General features: G+C 49.4%; 5 protein-coding genes and 1 non-coding gene across 8 annotated transcripts; 3 read left to right on the forward strand and 3 right to left on the reverse strand.

Annotated features, from left to right (window-relative positions):
• Nucleotides 1-12: 12 nt before the first annotated feature.
• Nucleotides 13-2,756, forward strand: LRRN4CL (LRRN4 C-terminal like). The gene is made up of 2 exons (XM_090260224.1): nt 13-776; nt 1,277-2,756. Exon 2 carries the CDS (start codon nt 1,282-1,284, stop codon nt 2,002-2,004), a length of 723 nt encoding a protein of 240 aa, XP_090116350.1. The 5' UTR covers nt 13-776; nt 1,277-1,281; the 3' UTR covers nt 2,005-2,756.
• A 3,774-nt stretch (nt 2,757-6,530) lies between these two features.
• UBXN1 (UBX domain protein 1) lies at nt 6,531-9,330 on the forward strand. Its single transcript, XM_090260255.1, has 10 exons — nt 6,531-6,612; nt 6,711-6,798; nt 6,939-6,992; nt 7,077-7,183; nt 7,270-7,339; nt 7,554-7,745; nt 7,840-7,891; nt 8,041-8,154; nt 8,826-9,018; nt 9,190-9,330. Exons 2-10 carry the CDS (start codon nt 6,740-6,742, stop codon nt 9,237-9,239), a joined length of 891 nt encoding a protein of 296 aa, XP_090116381.1. The 5' UTR covers nt 6,531-6,612; nt 6,711-6,739; the 3' UTR covers nt 9,240-9,330.
• A 4,517-nt stretch (nt 9,331-13,847) lies between these two features.
• On the reverse strand, nt 13,848-14,544 carry UQCC3 (ubiquinol-cytochrome c reductase complex assembly factor 3). Its single transcript, XM_090260293.1, has 2 exons — nt 14,305-14,544; nt 13,848-14,211 (listed from the first exon to the last, which is right to left on the reverse strand). The coding sequence occupies exons 1-2, from the start codon at nt 14,422-14,424 to the stop codon at nt 14,068-14,070; spliced, it is 264 nt and encodes an 87-aa protein (XP_090116419.1). The 5' UTR covers nt 14,425-14,544; the 3' UTR covers nt 13,848-14,067.
• Nucleotides 14,545-15,722: 1,178 nt separating this feature from the next.
• Nucleotides 15,723-21,303, forward strand: LBHD1 (LBH domain containing 1). Its single transcript, XM_090260304.1, has 6 exons — nt 15,723-15,911; nt 15,990-16,149; nt 17,044-17,268; nt 19,499-19,623; nt 21,022-21,119; nt 21,203-21,303. Exons 1-6 carry the CDS (start codon nt 15,777-15,779, stop codon nt 21,231-21,233), a joined length of 774 nt encoding a protein of 257 aa, XP_090116430.1. The 5' UTR covers nt 15,723-15,776; the 3' UTR covers nt 21,234-21,303.
• On the reverse strand, nt 17,033-19,677 carry CSKMT (citrate synthase lysine methyltransferase). Of its 3 annotated transcripts, none has more exons than XM_090260274.1 (3): nt 19,102-19,677; nt 18,767-18,857; nt 17,033-18,386 (listed from the first exon to the last, which is right to left on the reverse strand). In XM_090260274.1, the coding sequence occupies exons 1-3, from the start codon at nt 19,306-19,308 to the stop codon at nt 17,731-17,733; spliced, it is 954 nt and encodes a 317-aa protein (XP_090116400.1). In that variant the 5' UTR covers nt 19,309-19,677; the 3' UTR covers nt 17,033-17,730. The 3 variants fall into 3 exon arrangements, with proteins under 3 accessions (XP_090116400.1, XP_090116410.1, XP_090116391.1); XM_090260284.1 differs by having other exon boundaries at nt 19,141-19,676; XM_090260265.1 differs by adding an exon at nt 18,553-18,665 and having other exon boundaries at nt 18,767-19,670.
• On the reverse strand, nt 18,932-19,080 carry LOC150017637 (small nucleolar RNA SNORA57). The gene has a single exon (XR_016509484.1). It is a non-coding gene; the product is annotated as a small nucleolar RNA SNORA57 (small nucleolar RNA).
• Nucleotides 21,304-25,212: the final 3,909 nt, after the last annotated feature.

Raw genomic sequence — 25,212 nt, forward strand, 5'->3', positions numbered from 1 at the left:
GTGTTCCCCAAGGATCCCCCACTCCTGACTGGCAGAAGTCATCTTCTCTGGGGCTAGATGGGGAAGGCCTCCAAACCCTGGACGACTGTAGGCACAGCTGTTTGCTTTCCTGAGCCTCAGAAGTGCAAGGAGAGAAAACCTATCTTGCTGCCTCCATCCACGTGACTCATGTCTCTCTGGGGAGGGGTGTAGTGTAGGGTGGGTCTAGGGAGCGGGGCTACATCATTCAGGCCTCTGCACCCCACCCTTTATGTCCAGTGGGAGGCAGAAGACAGGAAATGACAGCTGAGGATGTGAAATAACTTTTACGATTTTTACCAAAACAGCATTTTGTAGCTCGAGCCACATGCTGTCTACAGCTGTTTTCCTCCCTGACACCAGCCAGGTGGCCCTGTCCCCTGTGTCCCTTCTTGTCCCTTCACGTGACTTTAGCCTTTGGCTTCTCAGCTCCTGGCTGCTTTCCACCTTTCAGTCCCCTTTCAGAACCCAGGCGTCCTGGCCTCCCGCTGAAATCGAACCGCGTGGCTTCCCCCATTCCCGGCCCTGTGACTCAGACCCTCTGAAGGGACCAGCGCTCTTCTTCGCGCTCACGAGGAAAGGGGGGCAGGGGGAGGGGGACTAAGTAGTGACGTCACAGTTAAAGGGTATAAAAGTTTCGAGGCAAAACAGAATTGCAGTTGAGGACGCAAAATCCGACTGCACAGCCTGTGCTCCTGGGGACCCCTGGGCCCGAAGTTCACAGAGGTCTGCTGGCAAATCCCAAGGCCGGCACGCTGGTGAGCGGCTGCCACTGGGTGGGCCAGGAGGGCCAGGGGCAGGTGGGGAACAGGCAAGGGTCGGGACTCCTGTGACAGGTGGGGTGTGAGGTCCCTGTTTCCCTCTTCTCTCCCATCTCTCCTTTCTCTTCCGGCTCATTTCTGGGTATTCTCTGCGTAACAGCTGGGAGTTACTCCACTTCTCTTCCCTAGGCTGAGTAAATATTTTTCTTCTCCCCCCGAGCACTTGGTTTATTCGTTAACTGTTTCTACTACTTCCTACCTTGCTGGCCACACATCGTCTCCTGTGGCCACATTTTATTCCTTTTTGCCCCCAAATCTAGCACATAGGCTATTGAGAAATCGGTTGAGAGTGAGTGTATCTGTGCAAGTCCCTCCTCTTTCCTGTCGCCTCAGCCCCCAGAGGTGTCTCCTTGTCCCCCGGGGGGTTCGTTGAGGCAGGGGGCCTGGGCAGCATGCGGGCTGCGCAGCTGTCCTCGAGCCTCCCCTGTCCCTTCCAGACTCCATGCTGGGCTTCCCCTGCCGTCTGTGGCTCCTGGCTGTCGCCTTCTCCGTGGTCCCCAGAGCACAGCACCTGGCCCCTCAAGACTTTGAAGAAGAGGAGGATGAGGATGCGATACCGCGGTCACCTTTGCCGGCTGTCCTCTGTGACTATGACCGCTGCCGCCACCTGCAGGTTCCGTGCTCAGAGCTGCAGAGGGCAGGCCCCACGGCCTGCCTGTGCCCGGGGCTCACGAGCCCCGCGCTGCCGCCCGCCCCGCCGCGCCTCGGGGAAGTGCGAGTGACGGCCGAGGACGGCAGCGCCGTGGTGCACTGGTGTGCCCCCTCCTCCCCGGTCCACCAGTACTGGCTGCTGCTTCGGGAAGGCAGCGGGGCTCCCCAGAAGGGCCCCCTCCTCAATGCGACCGTCCGCCGAGCAGAACTGCAGGGACTGAAGCCCGGGGGCGCTTACGTCGTTTGCGTGGTGGCCGCTAACGCAGCAGGAGCAAGCAGCGTGCCCGGGCCGGGCGGCGAGGACCCCGAGGGTGCGGACGGCCCTGCCTTTGGGCCCTGCGGCCCGGTGGCCGTGCCCCCCAGGCCCCGCAGCCTGGTCTACGCGGCCGTGGGGGTGGGGGCCGCGCTGGCCCTGCTGAGCTGCGGCGCCCTGGTCTGGCACTTCTGCCTGCGCCAGCGCTGTGGCTGTCCCCGCCGCGCCCGGCCCGCCGCCCCGCCCGCCCCGGGGCTGTGAAGTAGCCCCGCGGTCCCCTGGGCCCGGCCGCGCCCCCTCCCCCGAGAGCTGATGCACGTCCTGGACTGTTTCCTCTGCTCCGGGCTGAAGCTGGGGAAGAGGTAGAGAGGGAGGGTCGGCAGAGTTTTTTTTAAAGACGAGAGAGTGAATAATTTCGCTTTTGCGGTTCCAGAGAATAAAATCGAAGACATTATATAGGCACTTATGTAAACATGTAACCATTTATAAAAATGTAAAAACCAATCTTAGCTCATGGACCTTACAGGCCCCGGCCACATCTGGCCTCTTGGCTTTAGTTAGCAACCCCTGCCATACACCCTGGAAGGGCTCTGTCACTGTGGGTGACTTCAGTGGGGTTTTGAGAAGAAGCTGCTGCAGGATGGGAGTTTGGGGCCAGAGACCACTCCTCCTCCTGCTTTTTGTTTAGACATTGAGGTTCGCACACCTGACTTAGAATCCACCTGTGCGTGAGGCAGGTGGAAATAAATGACTGACATGGGGTGGAGAAGAGAGGGACAGCCCAAGCTGCTGTCCGGGTCAAGCTTGCCAGTTAAAAATAAATAGATAAAATAGTAATACCAATGGATTTCCTCTTCCCAATTCGTGGTTATTTTGTAACCCCTGTAACAACGTTAAAGGAAACAAAAAAGGTAACATTTCATTTTTCATAATCCTTTCCAATTTCCTGTCCACACACCTGTTTGAAATTTAAGGTTTTATTTATTTTTTAGAGAGAAGGGAAGGGAGGGAGAAGGAGAGAAACCTCAGTGTGTGGTTGACTCTTTCACGCCCCCAACCAGGGACTTGGCCCACAACCCAGGCATGTGCCCTGACTGGGAATCGATCCTGCCACCTTTGGCTTCACAGGCCAGTGCTCAACCCACTTAGCCACACCAGCCAGGGCCACCCCTATTTTTCAGAGTAGTATACAGAATTTTGAATTTATTTTTAAGTGAATTGGATATAGAAAAGTCTAAGTTGCTAAAGAGTATAATCCTCACTTTTACTGGTCTTAACACTCCCCCTCCCAAAAGTGGAATTGGAAGTTCTCACAATATTTTTTATATTATAAAAGTAACACAAATTTCACATAATACTGAAGAGTATAAAGTGAACCTTCCCCTCCCCTCAAGATACTATTGTTTGTAGCAGAGCAGATCTTTCTCTATGTAATACAAATATTTTCTTTTTTTACTTTGTTTCTTATGGACAATTTTCCTTCTTGATAAATCATAGCCTCCTTAGTTATGTTAAAGAATGCATAACTTCCTTTTTTTCTTTTCTTTTTTTAAAGATTTTATTTATTTTTGGAGAGAAGGGAAGGGAAGGAGAGAAACATCAATGTGATTTGAGGAAACATCACTCTGGCTCTCGCAGGCAACCCAGGCCTGTGCCCTGACTGAGAATTGAACAGGCGACCTTTTGGTCAGCACATAACCCACTGAGCGACACCAGCCAGAGCAGGGTGCATAACTTTCCATAGGAAGATTCTCCTTAACCGACAGTAGCCATCCCTCTTTGTTGGAACGTTGTCTCCAGTGTTTGCTGTGGACATCCTTGTTTGTGTATCCTCATGCGATGTGTATTTCTATAGGGCGCTTCCCTGGAAGTAGGTCAAAGAGGCAGTGCTCTACAGTTTAACCATTCTTTTATCATTGGACCTCTAGAATACATTTAGAATACAGTTGTTGTCTAGAATACACTCATCACACTTCAATGAATACTTTGTGCTTTTTTATTTTGCTTCCTTTATCCTCATCATTTATCCATTTGCAAATAGTGAAGGCCAATGATGTCATTAATAAAGACATGCTTACGCAATACAGGGTACAGATATGTTGTGGAATTGTGCCCAATTTCACCTGGAACCTGTATAATTTTGTTAACCAGTGTCATCCCAATAAATTCAATCTTAAAAGACCTGCTTTCCATGTATTATCAGTCTTCACAGTCATTCCAAGAGATGGTATTACCTTTTCACAGATGAGAAATTTGAGGTTCTAAATGGTTTGACGCTACAAGTAGGAAGTTGAGTTAGGATTTGGGCCCCAGTTTCCCAGCTCCAAAGCTGATGCGCTTCAGTTTACCTTGGAGAGGCGACATAGCATAGTGGTTTTGTGAACATACACCACGTTTGCTAACTTCACTGGGTTTTAAATCATAGCTCTGCGGCTAGGTAGCAGCTTTGTGACCTTAGGTAAATTATCTTATCTTTCTGTGTCTGTTTCCTGTGACTCATAATGCTACCTATATCATATGGATTGCTGTGATGATGGTTAAATATGCATTAATCATCTAAAAGTCTCTAGTATATATATTATCAAATCAGTAACTTATTGTTACTCTTTCTCCTACAGTAAGGGGCAAGGAAACTGGTGACTCCCAAACCAGTAGAAAATAATTAGCAGCAAAGGACAAATGTAATTAAATCTTGAATCAGGGGGTCTCTGAGCCAGAGTTAACACTATCAGCACACTTACAAGTCAGGAAGGGGGCATTCCGAAGCTCAGCACAAATGCTTCTGAGGACAAAGGATATCTGAGATCAAAGGGGGAGATAGTCATCACCAAACTCCGGGATCTGGAAAAATGTAGCTAGACTGGCTAGCAAACAAGATAGGGAAATTTCAAAGAGGAGCTGGAGACACCCTCAGATCACCAGATCACCCTGAGTTAATTATCACCCTCAGTTAATTTAGTTAATCGTGTTAGATTGTAACTCCGGAGTATCCAACATGGTAAAACAGAGAAGAAGAAGGAGGGGGAGAAGGGAAGGGGGGAACTTTACTCACATTAGGATAAAAACTTCCAGCTCCATCTTTTCGGCGCGCACCTTGATTTGGCCTTTTGGCTGCGCCCAGAGCTACAGTTCTGTGAATAAACAACTGCCTCAGTTACTGCTAAGGTCCTGTGTCCCAGTGTTTTATTGTGAGCGTTTCTCACACTACCAAATGCCTAGGTGGTGGCGCTAAGTCATCAACAAGGACTACACAGCAGGAGTATAAATGTGTAATGAGGTAATTACTGGAGCTGGGAGGTAAAGTGGGGGTGGCCAAAGCAGGCTTCCCTTAGAAAGCAAAACTAGGGAGCATTTGAAATCTTGCTCTGTGTAATCAATTTGGCTCAAATAAAGTCATAGAAATTTAAAAGAAAGAAAACCCAGAGTCCAGTCAAAAAACTGACTGGGAGTTAACCAAGGCCACAGGAGAGACAGGACATCCCAGGCAGAGGGACGGGTAGGAGCAAAGGCCAGGAGGAGGAAGAGGGCCTGTTTTGCAATAGGCACAAGTTACCCTCAAGCAGTGGGAGATCAAACTGCGCATTAGCTACTGACATTTACACAGTACAGTCTTGCCAGGCACCTGAGGTAGGTGCTATTGTTATCCTCACTGCAGATGGGGCTCTAACAACAACAACAAAAAGGTGGAGGGGCAAGAGGAAGCCAGACTACCAGCATTTAAATTTCCTCCTAAGTGAGTGGGGTGTCAGGGAGTTTTAAGCAGGGAGGTGATCAGGATAAGAAACTGTGTTTTGCAAATAACTCAATTCCCGGAGGAGGCTGAGCAGGTCAAAGAGCGTGCACATTTCTAGGGCTCCTGATAAACAGCACTGAATAACTTCCCAACTGGTTGCACCAAGGGACCACATCGGGAGCGGGCTTCCTTCCACCCCTGGGTTTCAGAGCCGCACCTCCTTCCCCGCTGCAGTCAGAAGCCCTGGTTAGGGGCCATGGCCATATCCGACTCCCACAAGATCCCTGCCCTGCCCATGCTGGTCCTGATAGAAGAGCCATGTCTGTGCTTGCTTTCTTTAATTAAGAAATGTTTGTACTTGTTTATTGACTTTATTTATTTTTAAAGATTTTATTTAGTTATTTTGAGAGAGCGAGGAAGAGAGGGAGAAAGAGAGGGACAGAAACATCTCTGTGTGGTTGCCTCTCACTCGCGCCCCCAAGTGGGGACTTGACGTACAACCTAGTCATGTGCCCTGACTGGGAATCGAACCAGTGACTCTTTGGTTTGCAGGCCGGCGTTCAATCCACGGAGCCACACACTGATTTTATTTATTTTTATATTTTATCCTCACCCAAGAATATTTTTTCATTACTTTTAGAGAGAGGGGAAGGGAGAGAGAGAAACTTCAATGCAGGAGACAAGCATCCATTGGTTGCCTCCAGTCTGGTGTGTACCCTGACTGGAGATCCGACGCGCCCCGACCGAGGATTCGACCTGCAACCTAGGTATGTGCTCCCACCGGGCATCGAACCCTCAACCTTTCAGTTACCAGAGGACAAGGCCCTGGCCAGGGCTTGTTTACTGATTTTAGAGAGATGAGGAAGGTGTTCGGGGGCAGAGGGAGAGAGAGAAAGAAAGAGAGAGAGAGAGAGATTAATTCGTTGTGCCACTTATTTATGCATTCATTGGCTCCCTAACGCGGAGGACGCTGTAACCAACGGAAGCGCCCGATTCGGGCCCCGGCTTGAGCTTTGTGTCACTCCGCGGCACCCGTGGTCCTCCTCCTCCTCCTCCACGTGACCCAAACACATGCGGGTATTTCCGGTTCCCCTCCGCTTTCTTTCTGTAGGTGTCCGCGGCGGGTCCGGGATCGGGTGAGTGAGCGAACGTCTGGGTCGGGACCGTCGGCGGCGGCCTTACCCGCGGGCCGAGGGAGCCCCGCGCTGACTCCCTCGCCCATTCGTCCCCCCAGGTCCCCGCGGAGGCGGCGTCGGCGGCGTCATGGCGGAGCTGACGGCTCTGGAGAGTCTCATCGAGATGGGCTTCCCCAGGGGACGCGCGTAAGGGAGCCCCTCTAACCCCGGCCCGCTGGGGTCGCGGACGTGGCCGGGCCTTGCCCCGAGCCTGGCCTCAGGCTCTGCGCCCCAACCTGACCGTCACCATGGCTCGTGGGTGCTACTCACGGTGTTTCTGCCCCCAGGGAGAAGGCTCTGGCCCTCACAGGGAACCAGGGCATCGAGGCCGCGATGGACTGGTGAGCGCGCAGGCCGGGCGGCAGGGGCTGGGGGCTGGGACGGGCAGCCTCAGTGGTGACCTCCCTCCCGGCTTTCCCTCCCAGGTTGATGGAGCACGAAGACGACCCCGATGTGGACGAGCCGCTAGCGACCCCCCTCGGACATATCCTGGGACAGGAACCCACCTCCTCCGAGCAGGGTGGCCCAGAAGGTCCGGACAGAGGGGCACGGTGTGGTCTTTCCGGAGGGCCGGAGCAGCAGGAGCGGGCACTAACACCACCGATCGCTTGTTTGCAGGCCCTGAGCCCGCTGCGGAGGAAGGCAAGCCCGCTTTGAGCGAAGAGGAAAGACAGGAACAGACTAAGAGGTAAGAAACACTCTTCCATGTTTGACGGTCACCTTCCGCCCCTCCCCATCGGAATTTTTCACATTCCCTTCGTCCTTTCTTGGCATTTCCCTCTTCGTCCCTTTCATCTGTCTCGGGACACACAGTCCCTGATTTTGTTTGCCGAGCCGCTTGTCGTAAACAGCTTCCTAATCCGTGCCCATTTTTCTTGAGCTCTTTCCTTTGTGCGATGCAGGATGTTGGAGCTGGTGGCCCAGAAACAGCGGGAGCGTGAAGAGAGAGAGGAGCGCGAGGCGCTGGAGCGGGAACGGCAGCGCAGGCGACAAGGGCAGGAGCTGTCAGCCGCCAGACAGCGGCTGCAGGAAGACGAGATGCGCCGGGCCGCCGAGGAGCGCAGGAGGGAGAAGGCCGAAGAGTTAGCAGCCAGGTCTGGGGGCCGGGGGTGTTAGATACGGGGTGGGGAAGGAATCGACGTCTGCTTTCTCGGCTTCTCACCCACGTTCTTTCCGTCTGCATTTCAGGCAGAGAGTCCGCGAAAAGATTGAAAGGGACAAAGCAGAGAGAGCCAAGAAGGTGGGTGCCCGCGGAGACACCGAGAGTGCTTCCGTGGGTAGTTAACAAACCCCGTCTGCTGCGTCAGCGGGGAAGGACGAGCTGCCACAGTGTTTCTCCTGCGGGCGGGTGGGCGAGCGCCTGATCCCGCCTTTTACTTTGCTCCCCAGTACGGCGGCAGTGTGAGTTCTCAGCCAGCCCCGCCGACAGAGTCAGGACCTGTGCCCTCCTCTCCCAGCCAGGAGCCTCCCAGCAAGCGGGAGTATGACCAGTGTCGCATACAGGTACCGCTTCTGGTTCTTCTTGCTCCGGGAACCCCCATGTTGGTGTAGGAAGCAACCTAGGCCAGAGCTTTTTTCCGTTTTTTTCTTGGCCAAACCTCTTCCTTCTTTGTACGTGACATTTGAAATCCTACCTCCTCTGCCCTTAGGAAAGGTATCAGATTTCACGGGCCCAATCTTAAATTCCTATCATTCTCTTGCTCAACTGTTATCTCTGTACTTATTCCTGCTTTCCTTGGGTTTACAGTATTACATTCCAGACCCCACCCCGCGAAGTAGGAACCTTCCATTTATTCTACACTCTTAAACCTACGCAACATACATACATAGTACCGCAAAAGCCCTTGATTAGCGAAAAGTCCACGATAATTAAACATAGTATTTTTAAAAATCCCGCGGTCCAGTGAGGCCGCGGTAAGTGCCCTGCGATATAGAGAGGGGCTGCTGTATGACACAGCCGTGCCTTTGTCCTTCTTAGATTGCGAGGGAGCAGGGAGTGTCTCTCTTCAGTACTTGGTAAAGCAGAGCCTCAGCGGTTGTTCGTTTGCTGTTTTTAGTAGTAATTATGCCGGCTCAATCTGAGAGGAAGGAGGAGCCGGCTTTGCTCGTCTTTTCCCTCCTTGGGCCCCTCCCTCGGCGTTGACGCTCACCCTAGTCTCTCCCGCGTCCTCCAGGTCAGGCTGCCGGATGGGACCTCCCTGACCCAGACGTTCCGGGCCCGGGAACAGCTGGCCGCTGTCAGGCTCTACGTGGAGCTCCACCGCGGGGAGGAGCCCGGAGGCGACCGCGACCCCGTGCAGCTGCTCAGCGGCTTCCCCCGGCGGGCCTTCTCAGAGGCTGACATGGAGCGGCCTCTGCAGGACCTGGGTATGCCGGCCTGTGGGCCCTGAAGCAGGGCTTGGGGGTGGGAGGGGACACACCCGGAGAAAGGAAGGGATGCAGGGAGAAGGGACTTCGTGGAGATGGTGTGAGGCCAGGGACTTTGGGGGACAAAAAGCAGGTACCTGTGGTTTAAACCTGTTTTTCCTCCATCTTCAGGACTTGTGCCTTCTGCTGTCCTCATCGTGGCCAAGAAATGTCCCAGCTGAGAGGACTTTATCCCGCCATCTTTGACCTCGTCATCTTTGATAAAGCACTGACATCTTCTTGCTAATAAACAGACCTTCTAGGTTCTCTATACGCCGGACTCCTTCCTGAATGGCTGGGAGGGACCCAACGGAGGCAGAGGAAGAATCTAAAGGGAATGCTTTGAGAAGAGATACTACTTCTCATCTTATTAACAAAGAGATTCCTTTCTAATCTCTGGGTCTGATTCGTTGCGGGGAAAGTGGAAAGGGGAGAGGTGCTGGGGGTGGGGAGTGCAGTGGATAGCAGCACCCTTTGCTCCTCGGGGTAGGGCGGCACATGAGCCTTCAGGCCACATGCCTGGACTTTTTTTAAGCCTACTTTCCTTCTTTAGTAAAATACAGAAGCTACTGTGGCATTGCGGGGGTTACACAATGCAGATAAAAGGTGCCTGGAACAAGTAAGTCCCCAGTAATTACCAGCTACCAGAAGGGTAATTTTCTTAATGTGGCCATTCCTAAAAGTTGAGAATATTAGTGACCTTCACAACTGCATCTCCTCCGTATTAAAAAGTATTTTAAAACTTGGGGGAGAAACGGGGAAATGGTGCAGGGATTAACCCTTGAGTGGTCACGTGGATGACAACAGTCATCCATGCAAAACACTCGTCAGTTTTAGTCCAATGTCGACATGGCAACACTGCGTGCACTCAGATTAATAATCTTCGAAAGGTGTTCCATCACCTCAGTTCTGACCAAGCACCTAAGCCATACAGTTTACCCAGAATTCTGCGACAGTTGGATGACACACGTCATCCACGCAACCTCTCACACTCCATTTGGAAGTGCAACCACTGCAGGGTTAAGAAGCATAATTGGTTGGTACAAAACAGACGGGGAAGTTAATATAGGAAAGGGTGAAGCCAAAGAACTTATATGCACGACCCATGAACTAAGGGGGGTGGGATTGCTGGAGGGAAGGGGGTACTGGGTGGAGGGAAGCAAAGGGGGGAAAAAATTGGGACTATTGTAACATAAAAAAAATTAAGTACAATATGTGCCACACATTTTAAAGTACTTTTATATGCATTAACAGAGACAAAGGCACTAATACCTACGAATAGGTATAATTGTCCCATTTTAGAGACTAGGACACTGAATCATATGACTTATCCAGACTGATGCAGGTGTATGTAGATCCTGGACATACGCCTGGGGAGCCCAACTCTAGGGCTCAGGCCCTGAACTGCCAAACAGCTTTATCAGGGCCTGTCTCACTGCTGTTGATCATCTCAACCTAGGGTACCCTCAAACAGTTGCCGACCCTCTCATTCCTGGCCTATGAAAGGACCACAAACTGTAAAGGTTGTACATGACATTATTCAGTTCATGATGTCACCATCCATCAGCTGAAAACACCAATATTCATATCTGGGTTTATACCTCAAGTGTATTTTTAGTGGTCTGGCTAAATATTTAATAAAAGCAGCCTTTTAATTTTTTCCTATTGCAAGGACATAAAATAGACAAAAGGGGGGGGCAAACAATAGACTTGACAGTGGGGCTATTAACCCCATTGACAGCTCTGTCTCATCATCCCTTCAGTGGCATTTTTGGCAGATCCAATGATTGGATTCAAGATGGGAAACTACTACTATTTACTGAGAGGCTCCTCTGCCAGGCACTGCACCTTTCTAAATTAATCTTGGGACAACCCTTAAGATAATTATCACCTTTTTTAGAACAGGACTGAGGCTCAGGTTTTGTAACATGCAAGAGTTGAATGAAGATTTGTCTCAAAGCATGCTTTCACTACTTCAAACAAAAGGATTCCAAAGGTTCAATAATGGCCACAGACTCTTTGCATGCAGTTCTTAGCGAGAGACGCCTCAGGTGGCTCGGCCATGTCAAAAGAATGGATGCAGGCCGTATCCCCAAAGACCTCCTCTACGGCGAGCTAGCAGAAGGCCAGAGGATGACAGGGCGCCCAAAACTGCGGTTCAAAGACATCTGCAAAAAGGACATGACACAATGCTCCATCAATCTCAACACATGGGAAGTTCAAGCAGACGACCGCCTAGCCTGGAGGCTCGCGGTCAGGCAAGGTACGTCACGCGCGGAGGCTGCGCGCAACGAGGAGGCGGTCCAGAAAAGATCGAGGCGGAAGCAGCGTCAGCAGCAGCAACAACAGCCATCTGCCTTCACCTGTACCAAGTGCGGCAGGGATTGTCACTCCCGAATCGGACTGCACAGCCATTCTCGGCGGTGCAGATAGACTCTCAAGAAGCTACGCCATCGTCTCTGGAGACGGACGGCTGCCGACGAATAATGGCCACAGGAGACATGTGGCCCATATTAGGTGCCAAACGCCCCCACTTCAACCTCACTCACCCTAAAGTGTCCTCTCTGGACATCTCTATTGCTACAAGATTTCCCAGGACAGTTATGATTTCAAGAATGTCCCCCTAGACTTCTAGCCAAGATGGAGGCAGAGATAGACACGCTGCATCTCCCTCCACAACTAAGAAGGAATACAACTTCCTCAAAACTGGAGACAACCAGAAGTTCCAGAAAATCGAGATGAATGGAAGTCCAACAAACAGATACAAAGAAAAAATACTCATCCAGACAGGAGGGTCAGCATGGGGGTAGAGAGGACTCAGTGTGGAGGTGGCGGCAGTGGCAGTGGTGACAGGCTGTGGCCAGCCGGCAGAAAGCACAGTCACACATAAAAGTCAGGAGGGACACCTGGGGAGCGCTCCCAGCACCGGACGAGACCACGCAGCTCACGGTTCCAGTGCCAGGGAAAATAAAGCCTCATGCTTCTGACTATGAAAGCCAGTGGTGGTTGGGGCAGAGGAAGAAACTGCCCATGTCTCAGCAGAGTCTGTTTGTTTAGAAGCCCCCACAGTCCTAGAACTTCCACAAACCCACCCAGTCTGGGAACCACAGCCAGAGCAGCAGCTAGAGAGGAGCCAGTCCCATGTGGGAAGTGGGAGAGGTGCCTGGAAAAGGGGAGAGTGCTGAGCAGGCAGCATTGTTCCCTCTCAGACCTCTCCCCCATACACAGCGCCACAATGTGGTGAAACAGGTCGCCTAGTACTGATGAATCCCTAAGGCTCCGCCCCTTACAATGTAACAGGTGCAACAGCTCTACCTGGGATGGGGAGGCAAACAAACACAGGAGCCTGTCAGGATGAGGAGACAGAGAAGTATGGCCCAAAAGGGGGAATGGATCAAGGTTCCAGTGGGAAAACTAAGCGATGAGGAGATAGCCAACCTAAGAGATGCAGAGGTCAAAACACTGGTGATAGAGATGCTCACAGGCTTGACAGATATGCTTGAGTATGCAGATGCATAAGAGAAGAAGTGAAGGGTATGCTAAGTGAAACAAAGGAAAATCCACACAAAACCAATGGTGAAGGGAAGGAAACTGGGGTTCAAATCAAAGATTTGGAACATAAGGAAGAAATAAACAATCAACCAGTACAGAATAAAGAAACAAGAATTGAAAAAAATGAGGAGAGACTTAGGAACCTCTGGGACAACTTTAAAAGTGCCAACAACCAAATCAGAGGGCTGCCAGAAGAGGAATAGCAAGTAATTGAAAACTATGTGAAAAATAATAAAGGAAAACTTCCCTAGTTTGAAAAAGGAAATAGACATACAAGTCCAGGAAGCACAGAGAGTTCCAAACAAGCTAGACTAAAAGAGGACCACACCAAGACGCATCATAATTAAAATGCCAAAGGTTCAAGATAAAGAGAGAGTCTTAAAAGCAGCAAGAGAAAAGAAGAGTTACCTACAAAGGGGTTCCTATAAGACTCTCAGCTGATTTCTCAAAAGAAACTGTGGAGGCAAGAAAGGACTGGCAAGAAGTATTTAAAGTGATGAAAAGCAAGGACCTACAACCAAGATTACTCTATACAGCAAGGCTATCATATAGAATGGAAGGACAGATAAAATGCTTCACAGACAAGGTAAAGCTAAAGGAGTTCATCACCACCAAGAGATTATTATATGAAATGTTAAAGGGACTTATTTAAGAAAAAGAAAATCAAAACTATTAACATTAAAATGACAAACTCACAACTATGAACTCAATCTAAAGAGAAAAAAAAAATCCAACTAAGCAACCAGAATAGGAACAGAATCATAGGTATGAGGGTCATTGGGAGGGTTATCAGCTGGGAGGGGGAAGGGGGAGAAATGGGGAAATGGTGCAGGGATTAAGAAGCATAGTTGGTTGGTACAAAATAGACAGGGGGATGTTAAGAATAATATAGGAAAGGGTGAAGCCAAAGAACTTATATGCACGACCCACGGACATGAACTAAGGGGAGTAGGATTGCTGGAAGGGGGCTACTGCGCGGAGGGGAGCAAAGGCAAAAGTAATTGGGACAACAGTAAGACCATAATCAATAAAATATATTAAAAACAAAAGAACGTCCCCCCAAGTACACTCAAACAGATCACATGACCTGACTTGTGTTTTAAAAACATGGTAGCTGTGCCTGTTGGGCTTCAGCCTCACGTGGGGAGCGGCGCGTGGGAGCGGCAGTCACCTCCGCCGGCTAACGGACCGCCACGACACTAGACTTTTACAGGCGTCAGACCGCAAGGCTCACTCTCTGGATGGAGGAACATGATTTATTGGTTCCTTCCGTTCGCCACGAACGACGACTCTGGGCAGCACTCAGGACGTGAACGTCAGTGCAGGGTTTGGGGGGACCGTGCTCACTCGGCGGCAGCTTCCTGGCCCGGACTACCCGCCAGGTCCATGCAAGAGAAGGGCCGCCTCGGGCTCCCGCCCCAGAGCGGAGCTCGCAGCGCCCGCCGGCTCGGGTCCGGCTCACGCTGACTTCCCGCCGCTCATCCAGTTCTTCCTCCAGGTCACGTTCTCCTGCGTGGCAGCCGCCTCCTGCAGAGCGGCCAGCACTAACTGTTTGGTCTTGGCCTCCTCTTCCCTGCTCCGCGGGTCCTGCCTCGGCATCTCCTGTGGGCAGGGGGAGAGGTTCGCAGTTCCGGCCCTCGGCCTGAGGCTCCCCGCCGGCCCACCAGCCCCATCTCTGATTCCCATTGCTCCCACCTTTAGCATCGCCTGAACCCGCTCCTCTCCCGGGGTCACGAGGACAAAGAGCGCAGAGCCCACGCCAGCCCACGCACCCACTATTGCAACTGCGATCAGCGCTTTACGGAAGTACCCCATATCCGACCGCGCGACGAGCGAGGCGACCGCGGCCGCCTCCCGCAGTCTCGAGAGGCCGGCGCTGCGTCTCACGGCCGCCTGCGCAGGCTAGAGCGGCACACAGAGGACACCGTAGAAAAGGGCCGGGCTAGAGAGGACCGATCGGGAAGCATTTGGAACCTGGAGCGCCTGGGTCTCAAGTCTAGATTTGGCCGAGAAAGTTGAGCAATCAGTGTTGCCACCGAAGGCGAAGCGTGGGGCCCGTTGCCATGAAGTCCCGAGTGGGAGTGCGTGTCGTTTTTTTTGTTTTTTTGTTTTTTTTTCTAGAGACAGAGAAACATCAATTTGCTGTTCCACTTATTTATGCATTCACTGGCCGTTTTTAAATTTTTAAAATTTTTTTAATCCTCACCACCTGGTGCTGGCTAGTGTGGCTGTGGATTGAGCGCCGACCTGCGAACCCAAAGGTCGCGGGTTCGATTCCCGGTCGGGGCATATGCCTGGATTGCAGGCCAGGCCCCCAGTTTAGAGTATGTGAGAGGCAACCGACCTCACGCTGTTTCTTTCTCCCTACTTTCTTCCCAAATTTGCTAAGCCGCTGCCAAGTAGCTCAGTTGGTTAGAACATCATCCTGATATATCATGATCCCTCGTCAGGGCACATACAACATTGAACCAATAAATGCATAAATAAGTGGAACAACAAAGTAATATTTCTCTCTCTCTCTCTCAAAATCAATGCATTTAAAAAAAAAAAGTAAACTTGTTAAATTTCTCATCATGGCACATACCCTTGGTATGCATATACATTTTTTAAATCATGTAAACTCTAGATATTGTGTAACCTATCAAATTCCAGTTTGAAGAAAACTGGAGAGTCCGTAAGTTCTTTGTGCCCTGGTTTTTGCATTGAAAAATGGGGCTAATAACAGTACCTATCTAATAGTTTTAGGATAATTAAACGAGTTTACACATAAAGCACTTAAAACAGTTCCTGGGAAATAAAAAACACCACATAAATATTCACGAAGAAGGTACAGGGAAATATGTCAACTTGGGAAACCCAGTAAGCAAAGGAATCAGGAAGTTACAAGTTTGTTATCAAGGCTCTTCCCTCACAGGGTTTTAATCCAGTCAGATGCCCTTGTTAATAATCCTACTGCCTCTCCCAGTGACACCAGGGAGTAAGTAGAAATAAAGCTCTTGCCCAGTCTTGGGATTTCCCCCTCCCCTGGAAGGCCCATAATCTCCTAGCATGTCATCCTGCTCTCCTCAGAAGTGACTAAGGAGCCAGGCTCCACTGTGGGGTACACTGGGCAGGGTTCAGAACCCTACTCTGAGTTCAACCACCCTGCACACTAAAAATCAGCAGCCATGGACCCTGTGCCAGGGAGCAGTAAGGATGGGCCTTGGCCTAGAGATAGCCCAGGCTCCTTCCAGCATCCAGAAAGTCCTCAGCTGACCAACCCTCTCTGGAAGGACAGAGATGAAGGTCACCAGGATATTCAGGTTAGTACTTCCCCACCCTATGTCCTGCTGCTGGCTTATCGTCCACTTTTGCCCAAGACCCCTACTGTCCCCATGCAGGTTGTCTCTCGGAAGACCCCTCCGCCTTCCATTGTGGTAGAAGCCTCGGAGGTCAGTGAAGAGAGTGGGGAGCTCCGGTGGCCACATGAGGAGCTGCTGTTGCTCGCTGATGATGAGAAAGAGGCCCAGGTCTTCTTCCAGGACCAAAGCGAAGAACCAGGTGAGGGAGGTGGCAGGTTCGGTGGGGCCCGTGACCTGGAAGTTCTGGGCAGGACCAAGATGGAAAACTCAGTTGTTCCTTGCATTAAGCAGTGCCAGGCACACAGGTGTTCAATAAACATAGTAAAGAAAAATGTTGAGATGGGAAAGGCCAAGGTGATTCCCATAGTTGAACTTTAGAGAGCAGTTTTGATGTCAGGTTGGTCATGCATTTTTAAAATGTACTTTTAATATTTTAAAATATTTAGTTTGTTGTGGGGGGAAGTAGGTAATAAAATTACCTCAAATCTGATTGCCCAGAGATAGTTAACATTTGGGACGTTTTCTTTTACAGATAACTTACCACATCTATATACTACTATAGAATTTTTTTTTTCTTTGCTCATTTACTATGTGCCAGGCACTGTACTATAAACACTTTTACCTCAAGATTTTCAGAATCCAATGAGGGAGATACTTTCCCCTCTGGAGGAGACTGAGGCCGTGAAGTTAGGCTTTTCATTATAATTGCTATATTTTTTATAGGCACAAATTACATATTCATGTTTGTTTTTTAGTAGAAGGCAAAACATTTGATCTGAAGTGAAACAAGAATCGCAAGTTCATTTCATTTTTATTTTTAAATATTTTATTTATTTTTTAGAGAGCGGGAAAGGGAGAGGGAAACATCCATGTGTATTTGCCTCTCACAGGCCCAAACTAGGGACTTGACCCTCAATGCAGGCATGTGCCCTGGCTGGGAATCGAACTGATGATCCTTTGGTTCACAGGCCAGTGCTCAATCCACTGAGCCACACCAGACAGGATTCCTTTCATTTAAAAAAAAATTCTATGTATGAGGAATATTTTCCACTGTCAAAGGACTCTTTAACTGCCCCCCCTCACCCCCATCCAGGCTGGACATGGAGCCCACTGGACCCCAGATCTCCTTTACGAACCATTAACCCAGAACTCAGCTGGGGGCAGGAACAGGTAGAGCAAGACACCTCCCGGATCCCTCAGGAAACAGACTGTCAGGAAGCAGCCAGTCCCTGTCTTCTCTGGGATCCAACAGGCTTCCGTGTCTGCAGAAGCCAATTTGCAGAATACCCCCATCTCCTGCCTCCCAGGAGCTTTAAGGGTAAGTATTATTTGTTTGCTCTCCTTTAACATTTCACCTAGGTGTGTTTATGGAACTCTTCTACCCATCCTTTCACAATTTTCCCCTTTTACAGATGAGAAAAATGAGCTTGGAGGCTAGGCCACTGGGTTTGGATTAAGAATTCTTATCTGCTGCTTCTAGAAGTTCCAGTTAGCTGGGGGTGGGGAATGATCCACTTGGATCTTCTCTATTCAGCACTCATTTTGGGCCTGGCCTGCTAAATGTTTCAGCTATTATCGTATGTAATCCATAACTCCAGGTATTATTCCTATTCCGGCCTTGCTGATGAGTAAACTGGGGCACAGAAACAGTCAATACTGTGTGCACCTGCCTAATAAATGTGGAAACCTGGACTGAAATCCTCATTTCCAACCATCTCGAAAAGGCAAAGCTGTCTGCACCTCTCCTTACCCAACAAAGACTGTAGGGTTGAGATAGTCTTTAACGGGAGCCTTGAACCAAGTAAGCAAAGTAGGTGATGCCCCTGAAAGGGCCTATCTCCTGCACAGTCACAGTCCAGCCTTGGGATCTTTGCTCCAAGCAGGGAAGCCGCACATCAGGGTCCTCATCTGAAAACTGAATCAGGGTCCCCTGGGGACTTAGGACCCTCAGGCATTCTGACAGCAGCTGGTAAGCCCCAGGCAGACCACCCCGAGCAACAGCATCCCAGGTGCCCTTGTCCAGTACTAGCTGGAAAGAGCCCGAGGAAGCCACTGGCTCCAAGTTCTGGGCATCAGCCTGCATGAAGTGGAGGCGGGAGGCAGGGTGCCCAGGGCACAGAGGTGTTTGGCCTTGGCCACCTCCCAGGACACTGTTCATGTGGGCCACAGCCACAGGAGAGAAGTCCACTCCCAGTACATCCACGGGGTGTGGGCACTTGGTGTAGAGGCCTGTACACAGGCTGGAGGTCCCACAGCCCACGTCTAACACCCGCAGAGGACAGGCAGCCTGTGCCCCTTGCAGCAGCGGCAGTAGAAGCCCCTGGACTTCCTCGTAACCAAAGAACCAGTCAAAGGTGGGGACGCTGCCCAGACGGGGCTGGGCGTGGAGCTTATCCCAGAGGCAGCGGTCCGCCAGGCAGCTATTGGCCAGGGAGCCTGTGGACGAGTGGAAGGCATGTGTCATCCGGCGCCCGAGTTCTATCAGACCGCTGCAAAAACAGCGCAACGTAACCTCAGCTTTCAAAAGCCACACTACAGGGAGCAGACTCCCGGGCCATGAAGAAAACACGCTGCCCTCCCCGACTCTGTCCAGCTTTCCTACCCGCCAAGGCGCAGCGCGTCCCCGCAGCCAGGGTCGCCCAAGGGAGGATTCGGCACAGCGCGGCCATCGGAGGTGCCGGCAAGATCGGCCGTCGCCGGCCCTTCCGCAGAAGCCTGAGATACAATGGAGTAGCTGCAAAATGCGCTCTGCGGAATAACGCGCAAAACCAACTGCAGCCTCGCAACAAAGCACGCGGGCACGCACACATACACACCTACACCGGTATGAACGGCCTTTATTGGTCGCAACGGGAGTGGAAAAGGAGGGGGTATGACAGCTCCGGTTCCTGGGGCGGCTTCGGAGACCTGAAACAAAAGGAGGCTTGAGTACCCCGTGGAGCAGCCCGCAGACCTTCGGTTCTGCCCTGCTCCTTGGAGACTTGTGTCCCGGCGCTTGAGGATAGAACCGGCGGACTGGAAACCGTCGGCACCGAAGACATGACGCCGAGGGGGCCGGAGCCCTTTCCCTCTGCCTCCCTACATTACGGGGACCGGGACCGCACGCCCGACCCCCGCCAAGAAGAGGAGGGTCCGCAAGCCCCGCCCGGACCCGTAGCACGCCAGGCTCCCAAGACAGCACCAGACTTACTCTGCGGCCGCCCTCGGAAAGGCCGAGGGGCCGGCCGAGTTCCTTTATATAGCAGCAGGGCCCGCTCTCGAGCGACGATTGGCTTGCGGAGGGCTGGGGGGCGGGGCCCATGCGGACGCTGCGTCGAGGGGAAACGCTGACCCGAAGCCGGCGCTGCTGCTCAGCCATGGGTGGTCCGGGAGGGAAGATCAACCGGCCGCGAACGGTGACTGTGTGGGAGCGCCGACTTGGCTTCAGAAGCGTCCCGGAGCTCTGTAGTCCTGCCCGAGATGGGGTCGATAGGCCACATTCGCCGGGTGCGGGGATCCCGGGACGGGCTGCGCGGCCTCCGTCTGATTAGCATCTTCCTTCCCTGCAGGAGCTGAAGAAGAAACTGTTCAAGCGACGGCGGGTGTTGACTCGCGAGCGGCGGTTGAAACACAGGGTGATCGGGGCTGTGATAGACGAAGGGCTGACCACGCGGCACCACCTCAAGAAGCGGGCGTGAGTGCCGGGCCCTCTTCCCCTGGGTCCTCCCCGCCCAGCCTCCTTTCCTCTATCTGCCGAGCTCCGGAGCAGCCAGCACCCCTCTGCTTCCGTTGTGCAGCGCGTTTATGCAAGGGACGTGTCTGCTGTGTTTGTGCCTTAGCTCTTCTAGCCTCCCGCTATACCGGTTCCTTACCTCGCTGAGAGTCTTAAGGAGACCTGTCGACCGTCCCATCTATGTACATTCACATAGATTTTTTATAAGTAAATTTTAAAGCGCGCACAGAAGCGTGCATTATTAAACAGATGAATTTTCAGAGGCACACGTGGGGTTTTGCATGTAAGTTTCAGGGCCCTCTGAGTCTTGGGGAAGAGTTCCCATCCCATCCTTTCATTGATTTCTTCATTATCAATATTTGCAGATTTTATAAAAAGAATTTTTTTTTTTGTCTTTGTCCCTGGTTCCTGGCACAGAGCTCCTAAAACCTTCGGAGGGACAGGAGTGTCTTTTACTTCCTTAGGAGCCCCTTCTGAGCACACCTAAGTTTATGCTAATGAGTGACTGGGTAGGGCTGATCACCAGAAAAACCCAGTGATTAGAGGATGGGAAAATTAAGCCTTATCTCTCCTTCCCTAGATCTCTAGGACTTGGGGTAGGAGAGGGTGGGCATGCTGTCAATTAAGCTTTGAAAACTTTTGAACAACGGATTTGATGAGCTTTCTGGTTGGTGAATTGGCGAAGGAGCCGAGAAGGTAGCTCTCATCTAGCAAGCGCACTGAAACTTCTGGGGGGTAGGGGGGAGCATAAGGGGACTGAATGGTAATGGAAAAAAAAAAAGATTAAATCAAAAAAGAAAAGAAACTTCTGGCCCCTTCCCCATACCTTGCCTTATGCATCTCTTCCATCTGGCTGTTCTGAGTTGTATTCTTTCATAATAAATCAGTAAATGCAAGTAAATGTTCCCTGAGTTCTGCGAGCTATTCTAGCAAATGATGGAGTCTGAAAAAGGGATGAGAACCCTGATTTATAGCAGGTGGGTCAGAAGTACGGGGGGGCAACATGCTATCTCCAGGTGGGTAATGTCAGAAGTGAATTAAATTTGTAAGACACTATGTTAATGTCTGCTGAGAACTGGAGAATTGTTTGATATGAGAACACCCCACTACTACTCCAACATGTGGTGTCTGAAGTACGGAGAATAGAGGAGAAAAATAGTTTTCCCTTAGAAGTTTCTACAATATACTAAAATTTAACATTTAATGTTAAATTCAGTTTAAACTCTCACTACCTTAGAGCCTGGGCTTTCAAACAGTTTTTTGATGTGGATTCAAAGACCTTTTTAATAGCTTGGAACCACCTCTGTGGTTTGTGTTGGTTCAGGTTAACCTGGGTCTTTGCTCCTACCAATGCTTCAGGTCCAGTGCACGTGCCAACATTACTCTGTCTGGGAAGAAGCGCAGAAAACTCCTCCAGCAGATCCGGCTTGCCCAGAAAGAGAAGGCAGCTATGGAAGGTGAGGCTGGGGCGCAGATGGGAGTGAGGGGGCAGCCTGGATCCACTTGGGTTCTTTAATGCTTCTTCTTCCTCTTTGCTCAGTGGAAACCTCTGCAAAGCCAGCCAGGACTAGTGAGCCACGGCCCAAATCTCGAAAGAAGACAAAAGCCCCTCAGGATGTAGAAATGGAGGACCTTGAAGATGGGAGCTAACTCTTCTTACCCCTTTCACCAGAGATTCTCACCTGGAGCCAGGAGGACTCTGGTTGTTTCAGAACAGTTTGGCGTAAACATTGCACCTTTTCACTCCCCCCAGACTCCTCTTCGTGATGGCCTAGTGACCTGCCTTGGAAGGATGTGTTGAGAGGAAGAGTGGGAAAAAGGTTGGAGAGGGGGCTTCTTAACGGTCAATGCCATTTGAAATAAAGCCCTAGAGTTCTCATTGAGATGTATGTGATTAAATGGATGGGTGGGGGTGGGCCATGAGCAAGGGACTGTGAGTGTGGAAAAAGGCAGCTGGGAAAGAGGACCCACAGAGTGGACTTGAGCAAAAGCATCAAGAAGCCAGCCTCGGTGACAGCCCTGTCTCTGTAGTGAGTGACACTCGAACTTGCCATTTCTGACCAAAATCTAGATCATTGTAGAGATGGCAGAGGAGGTAAGGGTCTTGTTACCAGTCCTGCCACTGCTTCTGTGTGACCAGGGTGGGCAAGTCGCTTTATGTCATGTTTGTCTCTCTGCTTCCTTTGCTGGATTATATTTTTAATAAAGTGAAGACCAAACATTATTTTTCCCTTCTAATTTTCAGAAATTCTGTTGGAAACCAGAGCTGGAGTGTTTAATTAATGTGAAAAGCTGCCGGTGTGGAGGTGTGTTCAGGGAAAAGCATGTTCTCTGTGTCCTATTTAATCAGGGCGTGCTTCCTAGAAGAGGGAGGGTTTGGGCCCAATGTTGCAACTTTATATTTTGAACAATATCAAACTTTCAGTGAAGTTAAGAGATTAGTACAATGAACCCTTATATATGCACTCTACGTGGACTTACCAATTTTCAACATTTTCCACTTGTTTTATCTCTTTCTACACATTTGCAAATATGTACATGTATGAATAAGTACCTTTGTTGTCTTTACTGACTCATGTGAAAGTCAGTCGCAGGTGACATTCCATCCCTAATTTTTCTATATTTCTATATAGCAAAAATGCTATTATCACACCTAAGACTTCTAACATTAATGAAATAGCTAATATTTAGTTTTTCATATTCAAATTTCCTCATTCCAATAAAGTTCTTTTTTCTTTTTTTAAGATTTTACTATTTATTTTTAGAGAGAGCGGAGAAAGAGAGGGACAGAAACATCAATATGTGGTTGCCTCTCGTACGCCCCCAACTGGGGACGTGGCCCACCCCCAGGCATGTGGCCTGACTGGGAATTGAACCAGTGACCCTTTGGTTTGCAGGCTGGCCCTCAATTCACTGAGCCACACCAGCCAGGGCCAATAATGTTCTTTATAGCTGTTTTTGAGCCCTTCAATCAAGGGGCCCATCAAGGATCACGTTCCATTTCATGGTGGTGTCTCTTTAGTCTTCTATGATTGAGAACAGTGTCCTACCTGGTCGTAGATGTCTTGGTGTTTTTAGAAGAGTTCAGCCTAATATTTTCTTAAACAATGTGCTACAACCTGGGTTTGAGTGTTTTTGTATGTTTTCTCATAAATAAGTAGGTTAAGCATTTGGGGGGAAAATTCTACATAGATGATTTTGTTTATTTTCCATTGCATTACATCAGGAGGTACAGTGGACCCTTGAACAGCATGGGCTTAAATTACACAGGTCCACTGTATGTAGTTTAGATTCAATAAGTACGGTAGAGGTGTTTTCCTTATGCTTTTCTTTTTATTGAATTTATTGAGGTGACACTAGTTATCAAAATTATACAGGTTTCAAGTGCACAATTCAGCACCACCATCTGTACACTGTTAATGTGTTCACCACCCAAGTCAAGTCTCTGTCCATCACCATTTATCACCCTGACCCACCTCGGCCTGCCGCCCACAATCACCACACTGTTGTCTGGATCCAGAAGTTTTTCTTTCTTCTTTTTTTTGCTCAATCCCTCCACCCCGCCCCAACACCGAATTCTTTATGATTTTCTATTTTAAAAAGTTTTATATATTGATTTTTAGATAGAGGAAGGAAGAGAGCAAGACATCAATTTGTCCCACTTATTTATGTACTCATTGGCTGATTCTTGTATGTGCCCTGACCTGGGATCGAACCTGCAACTCTGGGAAATCTAGAAGACACTCTAACCAACTGAACTACCCATGTTATGATTTTCTTAATAACATGTTCTTAAGCTTATTTTATTGTAAGAATACAATATATATAGCATACAAAATATGTGTCACTCATCAGTAAGATTTCTGGTCAACAGAAGGCTATTAACTTTTATGGCGAGTCAAAAGTTATATGAGGATTTTTCAACTTGAATGTAATAGCAGTTTGTCTCATTATTAGTAGAGACTCCGCTAAGTGGGTGTCTGTCAGATTCTCCAACTGTTAAGGCATCCTTTCCCTTTATAATTAATAAGTAATCCATGGAGTGATACTTGAGGTTGTATGAATACTCTATTCCCTAATGACCCAATGGTTTTAGCATCCACGATTATTTTTACCTGAATTAGCTACTGCTGCAAAATGGTGATTTTTCTAATTCTATCATTCATTCATATTATTCATTTGACATATTCTGTAAAGAAAACCCCTCCCTCCTATTTTGTTTATTTATCTTTTAAAAATATTTTATTTTTAGAAGGGAAAAGAGGGAGGGAAACCTTGATGTGAGAGAAAAACACCGATCGCTCGTCTTTCACACACGGTCTAACTGGGGATGGATCCCACCCACAACCTGGGCATGTGCCCTGACTGGGAACTGGTGACTTTCCACTTTGGTGGACAATGCCTAACCAACTGAGCCATGCTGGTCAGGGCCCTCCATCCTGTTTTTCATATTGCTATGGATTTAGATTGTTTTGTAATGTGTTATAATCCATCACTATTGCTTTCTCATGCTCAAAACCATATCAAATTTGACCAGCAGAAGCCTTTTCAAGGTGATCTGTGCCCTTTTGACATATCACCATCAGTATTGAGCATTTCCTTGTTTTCTGGCGTAATGAGATGTTCCAGGCTCACCTACTACGTATCCTGGCCTAAATTTTGGAATTACCATTTTCCCAGGGAGAGATCATGTGGTATTTGTCTTTCTCTGACTGGCTTCTTTCACTTAGCATCTTGTTCTCCAGGTCCATCCATACTGTTGCAAAGGGGAAAATTTTCCTCTCTTTTACGGCCTAGTAGAATCCCATTGTGTAAATGTCCAATACTTGTTTTATCCACTCATCTGTTGATGGATACCTAGGTTGCTTCCATATCTTGGCAATTGTAAATAACACTGCAATGAACATAGGGGTGCTTGTGTTCTTTCAAATTAGTGTGTTGGGTTCCTTTGGGTATATTCCCAGAAATGGGACTGCTGGGTCAAAAGGCAGATCCATTTTTAAATTTTTGAGATATCTCCATACTGCTTTCCACAGTGGCTGCACCAGTCTGCATTCCCAACAGTGCAAGGAGGGTTCTCCTTTCTCCACATCCTCACCAGCACTTGTTTGTTGATTTATTGATGTATTATGTCTGGTTTTAAACACAGAAAAAGTACTTGTCTGAGAATGAACTGTATTCAGATGCCATAAGTAGAGGAGGGGAGGAGATAGGGTGAAGGAAATATATATTCAACATCTCAGTATGCCCATCATTCTAAATTTTGTTTTACCTGTGCCTAAGGCGGGAAAGAGCTTGCTATGAAGAGTTTCCATGTCTGGCATTACGCTAAGTTCTTTACATAAATGATCTCAAGTGATCTTTGCAAAATGTCTGAGATATGAGACATCATGACCATTTTACAGATCAAAAAATGAGCTCCAAAGAGCTGGATCACTTGCTCAGCATTATATTGCTAATAAATAGCAGACATGAATCCAGATCTGGCTAACTTCAAAACAAGCTCCCTTACAATGTGAAATCCTTAAGGGTTAGGACCACATAATAGTC

This window comes from Furipterus horrens, unplaced genomic scaffold (assembly GCF_987537825.1).
Source record: "Furipterus horrens unplaced genomic scaffold, mFurHor1.1.pri manual_scaffold_2, whole genome shotgun sequence".
In the NCBI taxonomy this organism is placed as follows: domain Eukaryota; kingdom Metazoa; phylum Chordata; class Mammalia; order Chiroptera; family Furipteridae; genus Furipterus; species Furipterus horrens.

Coding starts and splice junctions, on each gene's coding strand:
- LRRN4CL (XM_090260224.1), top strand. CDS start 1,282: ATGCTGGGCTTCCCCTGCCGTCTGTGGCTCCTGGCTGTCGCCTTCTCC.
- CSKMT (XM_090260265.1), bottom strand. CDS start 19,308: ATGGCTGAGCAGCAGCGCCGGCTTCGGGTCAGCGTTTCCCCTCGACGC. Junction 18,666..18,766: donor GGCCGTTCATACCGGTGTAG/GTGTGTATGTGT, acceptor ATTGTATCTCAG/GCTTCTGCGGAAGGGCCGGC. Junction 18,387..18,552: donor GACGCGCTGCGCCTTGGCGG/GTAGGAAAGCTG, acceptor ACTCGTCCACAG/GCTCCCTGGCCAATAGCTGC.
- LBHD1 (XM_090260304.1), top strand. CDS start 15,777: ATGGACCCTGTGCCAGGGAGCAGTAAGGATGGGCCTTGGCCTAGAGAT. Junction 15,912..15,989: donor AAGGTCACCAGGATATTCAG/GTTAGTACTTCC, acceptor GTCCCCATGCAG/GTTGTCTCTCGGAAGACCCC. Junction 21,120..21,202: donor AGAGAAGGCAGCTATGGAAG/GTGAGGCTGGGG, acceptor CTCTTTGCTCAG/TGGAAACCTCTGCAAAGCCA.
- UBXN1 (XM_090260255.1), top strand. CDS start 6,740: ATGGCGGAGCTGACGGCTCTGGAGAGTCTCATCGAGATGGGCTTCCCC. Junction 6,799..6,938: donor GGCTTCCCCAGGGGACGCGC/GTAAGGGAGCCC, acceptor TTCTGCCCCCAG/GGAGAAGGCTCTGGCCCTCA. Junction 7,892..8,040: donor AAGCAGAGAGAGCCAAGAAG/GTGGGTGCCCGC, acceptor TTTGCTCCCCAG/TACGGCGGCAGTGTGAGTTC.
- UQCC3 (XM_090260293.1), bottom strand. CDS start 14,424: ATGGGGTACTTCCGTAAAGCGCTGATCGCAGTTGCAATAGTGGGTGCG. Junction 14,212..14,304: donor GGGTTCAGGCGATGCTAAAG/GTGGGAGCAATG, acceptor CCCTGCCCACAG/GAGATGCCGAGGCAGGACCC.